General features: G+C 38.4%; 2 protein-coding genes across 2 annotated transcripts; both read left to right on the forward strand.

Annotated features, from left to right (window-relative positions):
* On the forward strand, positions 1-2,903 carry LOC18036508 (G-type lectin S-receptor-like serine/threonine-protein kinase LECRK1). The gene is made up of 2 exons (XM_024180682.1): positions 1-2,426; positions 2,797-2,903. Exons 1-2 carry the CDS (start codon positions 35-37, stop codon positions 2,844-2,846), a joined length of 2,442 nt encoding a protein of 813 aa, XP_024036450.1. The 5' UTR covers positions 1-34; the 3' UTR covers positions 2,847-2,903.
* A 1,096-nt stretch (positions 2,904-3,999) lies between these two features.
* On the forward strand, positions 4,000-6,415 carry LOC18036902 (G-type lectin S-receptor-like serine/threonine-protein kinase RLK1). Its single transcript, XM_006427771.2, has one exon. The coding sequence runs from the start codon at positions 4,025-4,027 to the stop codon at positions 6,413-6,415; it is 2,391 nt and encodes a 796-aa protein (XP_006427834.1). The 5' UTR covers positions 4,000-4,024.
* The last annotated feature ends 2,328 nt before the right edge of the window (positions 6,416-8,743 follow it).

Here is an 8,743-nt window from a genome sequence, read left to right on the forward strand (position 1 = left end):
CATGGATTACATTCAGTAATCCTCACTTTAACTCATGGCTTCTTCTGCATGTGTTTCATTAATATTATTCTTCACTATTTTTGAAATTATTAATGCTGCTCAGCTGAAAAACCAACAATCAAAACCAATTAGCCTAGGCTCTTCACTGTCACCTTCCAGTGAACCAAGTTCATGGACCTCACCTTCTGGCCTATTTCAATTTGGTTTCTACAAAGAGGGCACTGGCTTTTCCGTGGGAACCTGGTTAGTCACTTCTCCAAATATTACAGTCATTTGGACTGCATTTCGTGATGAGCCACCAGTGTCATCAAATGCTAAGCTGATATTAACCATGGATGGGCTCGTTTTGCAAACTGAAGAAAGCAAACATAAACTCATTGCTAATACTACCTCTGATGAGCCCGCTTCTTTCGCTTCCATACTTGACTCTGGTAACTTCGTGCTCTGCAACGATCGTTTTGATTTCATTTGGGAGAGTTTTAATTTTCCCACTCATACAATAGTGGGAGGTCAGAGTCTAGTTAACGGGTCTAAATTGTTTTCTAGTGCATCTGAAACCAATAGCTCAACTGGGCGGTTTTGTTTGGAGCAGCGTGATGGAATTCTTGTTTTGTATCCTGTACGAGACAGTAGGCAGATCTATTGGGTCAGTAAACTATATTGGGCCAGTGATAGGGTACATGGAATGGTAAATCTAACCCCTGGGGGCATTTTGCAGGCGGGCAGTGCTGATGCGACTCAAATTCTAGCTAGAAGTTCTTACTCGGTGAAGAGTTCAAATGAAACTGTGATATATCGGGCAACGCTTGATTTTGACGGGATTTTAAGGCTGTATTCACATCATTTTACGAGTGATAGTAACTATAGAGCTGACATTGAGTGGTATGTATTGCAGAACCAATGTCTCGTGAAAGGTTTCTGTGGCTTCAATAGCTTCTGCTCCAATCCTACCAACAGCAGCACTAAAGGCGAATGTTTCTGCTTTCGTGGGTTTAATTTCATCAACCCTGAAATGAAGTTTCTGGGCTGCTACAGGAATTTCACTGATGAAGAAGGTTGCAAAAGGAAGATGCCAGCAGAGTTTTACAAGATTACTAGCCTGGAGATTTCGCAGTTGGGCGGTATGGCTTATGCAAAGTTATCAGTGAATGAGAAAGATTGCAGCAAATCGTGCCTGAATGACTGCTACTGTGGAGCTGCGATTTATGCCAATGCATCTTGCAGCAAACACAAGCTTCCACTTATTTTCGCTATGAAATATCAAAATGTGCCGGCTACGCTCTTTATCAAGTGGAGCTCTGGTCAGGCCAATCTTAGTACTAACCTAAGTGCTCTACCCATTGTAAGTAAAAAGCATGGGGATAACAAGAAAAAACTTGTTTCAGTTCTTGCTGCTTGTTTGGGTTCTATCACATTCTTGTGTTTCCTCATTGCCATTTCTAGCTTGCTTGCATACAAGCAACGAGTAAACCAATATCAAAAGCTTCGAATAAACTCAAGTCTGGGTCCATCACAAGAGTTCATTATCCAATCATTTTCTACTGGTGAGCTCGAGAGAGCTACGAACGGGTTTGAGGAAGAGTTGGGAAGAGGTTGTTTTGGGGCAGTTTACAAAGGATCAATATGTGAAGGTAACAAAATTGTTGCAGTGAAGCGATTAGAAAATCCTGTGGAAGAAGGAGAAAGAAAGTTCCAAGCAGAGATGGCTGCAGTTCGCCGAACCCATCACAAAAACTTGGTTCGCTTGCTTGGCTTTTGTATGCAGACCTCAAAGAAGCTTCTTGTTTATGAATTCATGAGTAAAGGTTCTCTGGAAAATCTCTTGTCCAATGTCGAAAGCGGTCCTATTTGGAGAGACAGAGTGAGAATCGCGCTGGATGTGGCCAGAGGAATAACTTATCTTCATGAAGAATGTGAGGTACAAATAATTCACTGCAACATTAACCCCCGGAACATACTTTTGGATGATTCTTTGACTGCCAAGATCTCCAATTTTAGCTTGGCAAAGATTTTGATGCCAAATCAAACTGGAATCGTTACTGGGGTCAAAGGGACTAGAGGCTATATGTCCCCTGAATGGCAAAACAGTGGCCTAATAACTGTGAAATCTGATGTTTATAGTTTTGGAGTTGTGGTGTTGGAGATTGTGTGCTGCAGAAGCAATTTTGAAGTGAATGTTTCAACTGCAGATGTAGTACTTCTCTCAACTTGGGTTTACAATTGTTTTATTGCCAAAGAGTTAAGCAAGCTTGTTGGAGAAGACGAAGAAGTAGACTTGAGAACACTGGAAACGATGGTGAGAGTTGGGCTTTTGTGCATCCAAGATGAGCCAAATCTTCGTCCTTCCATGAAAAATGTGATCTTGATGCTGGAAGGAACCATGGAGATACCAGTTGTTCCATTTCCAATTCTTTCCAACTTCAGTAGTAATTCTCAAACACTGTCATCCGCCTTTACAAATACAGACTAATTAATAACTCTCTGTAAATTTACTTGTAATGTTTTATCAGGTACAACTACTGTTCAGTCTCTATGTTGTATGAAAATGCGGATGTCTGCATTCAAGCTTTTTCTTGGATATATTTGCTATGACAATAAGCAGGTCTTCTTTTGTATTTCTTATAGAATTTTACAGGATGATGCCTTTATGTTCATCTTGTGTATGGTCATTTGACGCATCATTGATGATCTGAAACCTGAATCTATGTTTCGGTAGTAGTCGTTTGCTTGCTGTAACAATTGGCTTTTGTTGGCAAAATACTGTAAATTGATTGTTTTGCATCTCTTCTTTTCTAGCTTTGATTGTCTTCAGTCGCAATGTGATACAGCCTGGCCCATTAAAGTAAGGGAGCTTGAAGATGGCCCTGTAGTTGAAATGCAGGAAGTGGAGCAAACATTGCAACGGCCAGCTCGTGTTCGCAAAACTCCATAATATCTCAAGGACTATATCACTTAGGGGAATAATCGGGAGAATTATTCCATGAGGACAGCTGTAATTTCTGTATTTTGTTTTATTATTGCAATTGGTTAGTTACACAAAAAGTGGTAGAATGGAAAGGATATATGTAAAGTGGAAAGGCGTGAGCTGGATACGAGGATAATACACAAAAGTTTTTTTCTTTCTTATCTCTATTATTTTCTCTCTGTTCTTGTGGAGCTCACACTTGCTCGAAAGGTGGAAACCTCGTGATACGGACAAATATTCATTTGAGGTCGTATCACAATGTGTTAAATCATTGATAAAATGGAGCAATACAAGAGAGAAGAGAAGATTGACTTGGCACCAACTTTGTCTACCTGAGTGTTTAACACCCCACGGTTAATTTTAATCAACTAATGAGCGGATCTTGATATGTGGCAGTTATTTACGAAAATTACAGTTTTACTGTTATCGGTTAAAACACTTTTGTTATTGGTAATAATAATGTTGTTAAATGTTGTAAATGTCCCACAACACACATTATAGGTATAAATTTTTAAGTTGTATGCATAACCGAAATATTTTTTTAAAAAAAAGTATTTGATAAATATTTACAGTTGTTAATTTTTTTTTATTAATTAAGTTTTTTTTTATTAATAGTTCCATTGATATTCAATCTAGGTAACATACAATCACTGGATTTCTACAAACTTTTGGAATTGAATAAAAAAATTTTGTGGGCTTCAAATGACGATAAAGTTTATAGCAGATCAGTCAATGCATTATCTTTTCTCGTTGTAGAAAATTGCAAAGCATTAGTAACCGTTTGATGGGATGTTCGATCATGACTACAAAGTCTTCATTAATTTATCTTCTAACTTTTGGAATTGAATAAAACAATTTTGGTGGGCTTGATAAAGTTTCTAGCAGGTCAGTCAATGCATTATCTTTTCTCGTTGTAGAAAATTGCAAAGCATTAGTCACTGTTTGATGGGAGGTTCGATCATGACTACGAAGCCTTCATTAATTTATCTTCTCCTCTTTCATTGATAAACCCTTGGGAATTGAAGAAACAACAATCAAATTTAACTCTCACTTCTTCCTATGGCTTCTTCTGTATATGCTGTTTTGATATTACTCTTAACCATTTCTGGAATTACTAATGTTGCTCAACAACAGCACCCCCAACCAAAATCAATAGGCCTAGGCTCTTCACTGTCACCTACCAAGCAACCCGGTTCATGGAACTCATCACTTGGCGCATTTCAATTTGGTTTCTACAAACAAGACGCTGGATTTAAAGTAGGAATTTGGTTGCTCACTTTTCCAGATATTACAATCGTTTGGACTGCATATCGAGATGATCCCCCTGTGTCATCAAATGCTGCATTGACACTAACCAAGGACGGTAAGCTCATTCTCAGAACAGAAGAAGGTCATGATAAAGTTGTTGCTGCTGGTAAGTCGGAGCCCGCTTCTTCAGCTTCCATGCTTGATTCCGGTAACTTCGTGCTCTACAACAATCGGTCTGATATCATTTGGTCAAGTTTCAAAATTCCAACTGATACAATACTGGGAAACCAGAGTCTATTGGCTGGGAATGAATTGTTCTCTAGGATATCTGAAACCAGCAGCTCAACGGGACGGTTTCGTCTCAATATGCAACGCGATGGGAATCTTGTTTTGTATCCCATCAACACTATTGATGACTATACGGAAGCTTACTGGGCCAGTGACTCTCAGAGAGAGCGACAGCTCCATCTTTATCTGAGTAATACCGGCAATCTGGTACTTCTCGACGATAGCATGGGTATAATCAAGGATCTGTATGAATCACCCTCAAACAACAGCTCAATCATCCGACGTTTAACAATAGGCCATAACGGCATTCTTCGTTTATTTTCTCATTATCCTGTCCCCAAGGGTGCTTACAACACATCTGTCGATTGGAATGTACCGGATGATTTGTGTGAGGTGAAGACCTTCTGCGGTTTGAACAGCTATTGCACGTTGTATGACGATCAACCCATGTGCCGTTGTCTTCCAGGAACTGATTTTCTGGATCCCAACCAAACGTCCAGCGGATGTGAGAGGAAGTTCGTGGACGAGAGATGCAAAGGTATAAATATAAGTGCAGAATATAACATGACTTCTATGGAGAAGATGACATGGGATGATTATTATTATTTCAAGGCATCTATAACCAAAGAAGAATGCAAAGAATCTTGTTTGGAGGACTGTGAATGTGATGTGGCGTTGTATGAGGAGTCGGTTGATGATAAGCCAAGTTATTGCACGAAACAAAAGCTTCCATTGAAATCGGCAAAAAGAGACCTAAAAAATTCATCCTCGTCCATAGCTTACTTCAAGACGGGCATAAGAAATATCACAACAAGCAGCAACAATACAAATTCAGCAATGCCACAGGACAGAAACAGAAGCAAGAAGGCAATAATACTAATTCTGGTGATTACTATAGGCCTCGTAACATGTTCGTGTGCTTTCCTTACCTTCTCTGGTGTTTTCATCTTCAAGTACCAAGTACTTAAATACGAATGGCTGCTGGAAAATGGAAGCTTAGGCTTGGCCTATGAGTCAAATCTGCGCTCATTTTCTTATAATGAGCTTAAGAAAGCAACCAATAGATTCAAAGAAGAGTTGGGCAAAGGCTCTTTCGGTGCAGTATATAAAGGGACCTTGTACAAAGGTGAAAAGCTTGTTGCGGTGAAGAAGCTGGAGAAAATGGTGACTGAAGGCGAGAGAGAATTCCGCGCAGAGATGCATGTAATCGGTCGAACACATCACAAGAACTTAGTTCGGTTGATCGGATACTGCGCTGAGGATTCCAAGAGGCTTCTGGTATATGAATACATGAGCAATGGCTCTCTTGCAGACATTCTATTTCGCGGCCCTGAAAGATCCCTTGGTTGGGATGAAAGAGTGAGAATTGCATCGGATGTTGCCAAAGGAATCCTCTATCTCCATGATGAATGTGAAGCGCCTATCATTCATTGTGATATAAAGCCTCAGAACATTCTGATGGATGAATTTTGGACGGCAAAAATCTCAGACTTCGGGCTGGCAAAGCTGTTGATGCCTGACCAAACAAGGACTTTCACATTGGTCAGAGGGACAAGAGGTTATATGGCGCCAGAATGGTATAAGAATACTCCAATATCAGTGAAAGCGGATGTTTTCAGTTATGGAGTAGTGCTCTTGGAAATTGTTTGCTGCAGAAGAAACATGGAGATTGATCCTTCAAAACCAGAGGAAATTGTTCTTATCAACTGGGCATATAAGTGCTTCATTGACAGAGAGTTAAATAAGCTTGTCCGCGGCCAAGAAGTAGATAGGAACACTCTGGAGAACATGATCAAGATAGGGCTCTGGTGTGTCCAAGATGAGCCTGCTCTTCGTCCTTCTATGAAGAGTGTGGTGCTGATGTTAGAAGGGATCACTGACATTTCAATTCCCCCTTGCCCCACTTCCTCGTAGAGGAAAAAATCTCGTAGAGAATTGTTGCTTCGTACATGCTTTATGTATTTCTGTTTCAGCATCTGATGAAAACTTTGATATATAAGGTGTACTAAACCTGTCAAATAAAAATTTTCCATGAATAAATTTATGTTTGTCATGATAGGTTATTTAAATTTTCAACAAAAAGCAGAAGAATATGCAATGCAGGCATCAACGAGATAATTCATAAACACCTAAGCAACATGCCATTTTCGGAGAGGCAAAATCTCCAACAAGTTGCAGACAGCCACTGTTTTCGGACTTATTCCCATCGTTAGTAATGATTTGGTTTAACATCAAAGATGCAATAGGGACTCGCTAGATTACTGTAAGCCTAGTGACAGTGAATAAAACCCAAGGAGAAAATTGGTCAGATTAGCAAGAAATATTCAGACAGTAACGACAATGCAAGTTGCTTAAAATTTTACAGCTTGTTCAAGATTTTTCAATTGCCAGATTTTATCACTTTCTTGGCAAGCACACAATAAAGAGTGAAGCATATAAAGCAAAGGCCACTCCATTTAGCAGCAATTAATCTGCAACAAACAGGGGACTCTGTTCTCTCAGATTATCTCCACCAAGAATTTCATTTGAATTAGTCATGGCATATTACTTTATGGCACGAGGGAAACCCCACCAGCATTATAGAGAAGCTGTTAAAGTTATGGGGGATGGCATTTTGCAAGTGGTTCCCAAAGAAATTGCAAGAGCCAACATGAATGAAGCCACGACCGCTCGTCCAGCAAATAGTTAGTGGTAAATAACATGAATAATTTAGCAGAACAATTTTCTTTTTTTTTAACTCCCAAGAATGACGTTTCAATCCCTTTTAAATCATAGATGCCCAACCATCCATGCCGGGCCAGGCAGAGAAAGGTTGGTGGGCTATACCGTGCCCAGCCTTGCAAAAGGTTGACCCAGCTCGGCCCGTAGGCCATGGACTGTGTTTCAGCCAAAGTTTATCCAAGGTATTGCCGTTTTTAATTGTCCGCTATAGTGAAAAAAAAAATCTAATAAAATAAAAGTTTATTATCTTTATAAATATAATTTTTAAATAATATTTATGAGAACTAGTGAAAGTTTATAATTTTTTTTCAGTCAAACCTATTGGATTAATCTATGGCTTTTAAACTATAACTCTCCGTACGTGCAACATGAAAACATATCCTTCCTTGAGAATAATAATGTAGTTGCACTTAAACATTCAACAATAGGGTTAATTTCATATAATTTACCTTGTGAATTGATTATTTTCAAACCATCTCCTTATTTTTAAAAACTTCAATTTACTTTTTATTTTTTATTAAGAAGATAAAAAAACAAAAACCATCAACCCACCCCCTTTTTCCTCAGCTTTTGACCAAATATTAGGATAATTTAAAGTTTTCAAAAGTAAGAAGGGTAATTTAAAAATAGATAATTAACAATAAGAGTAATCGTAATAATATCACATAGGAAAGAAGAACCTATGTAGGGCAGGTTGAGGTGGTTGGACTAACTAGTAACTACTAAAGCTTTGTCACATGGCATAGCAAGTGGGTCCTATTGTAGGATCCACTTGGCCTCCAATTATAACACCCCCTGCTCTGTCACATAGCAAGGCCTTACTAGTTGATCCTATCACCTCAAGCTGAGATGCTAAAATTGTCACACATAAGTTTTTTTCACAACAACTACATAAAACTGTAATAAAAATATGATTCATATTTGATAATATAATTTATACTTATAAAATAATATATCATTATTTAAAATATAAACTTAGGGTAATTGAATATGGTTTATGCTTTATAGCATTACTGTTAAACTTCTTAAATATGTACACAAAAATATATCCAAATTCAGTATGATTTGGAGGTTTCACTGTTTTATCCTTCAGTTTTTGGAAATAGATTTAATTCTTTATTCATACAATTGATTTAAAAATGAAGCATAAATCAATTTGTTTAGCACTTACCTCCCCTGTTGGAGCACAAGTGGCCAGCCATAGCTTGCTACTCGGGCAAGACCTTGAAAGCTTGATAAAACAAGTTATTTTTTAGTAATACAAGATTTGACTTAGGTCTCGATTCTAAATCTACATTTTGTAAAAATCATATCCCCGCATCCATCTCACTTGGATGCTATGAACATTCTTGAGCTATTTATAACGCACAAAATTTTCCAATTTGCCAGCTGTTGTATATGTTCGTTTACATTAAATAGCTCATACTGGCCAAATGAGACCAGACCAGTCAAGCGTTAAGGAGAACAAGCCAAGTCTTCTTAAGTACTTGAGCAAAGCAGTGGTAGATATTAGCCAAAAGA

This window comes from Citrus clementina, unplaced genomic scaffold (genome assembly GCF_000493195.1).
Source record: "Citrus clementina cultivar Clemenules unplaced genomic scaffold, Citrus_clementina_v1.0 scaffold_7, whole genome shotgun sequence".
NCBI lineage: Eukaryota > Viridiplantae > Streptophyta > Magnoliopsida > Sapindales > Rutaceae > Citrus > Citrus x clementina.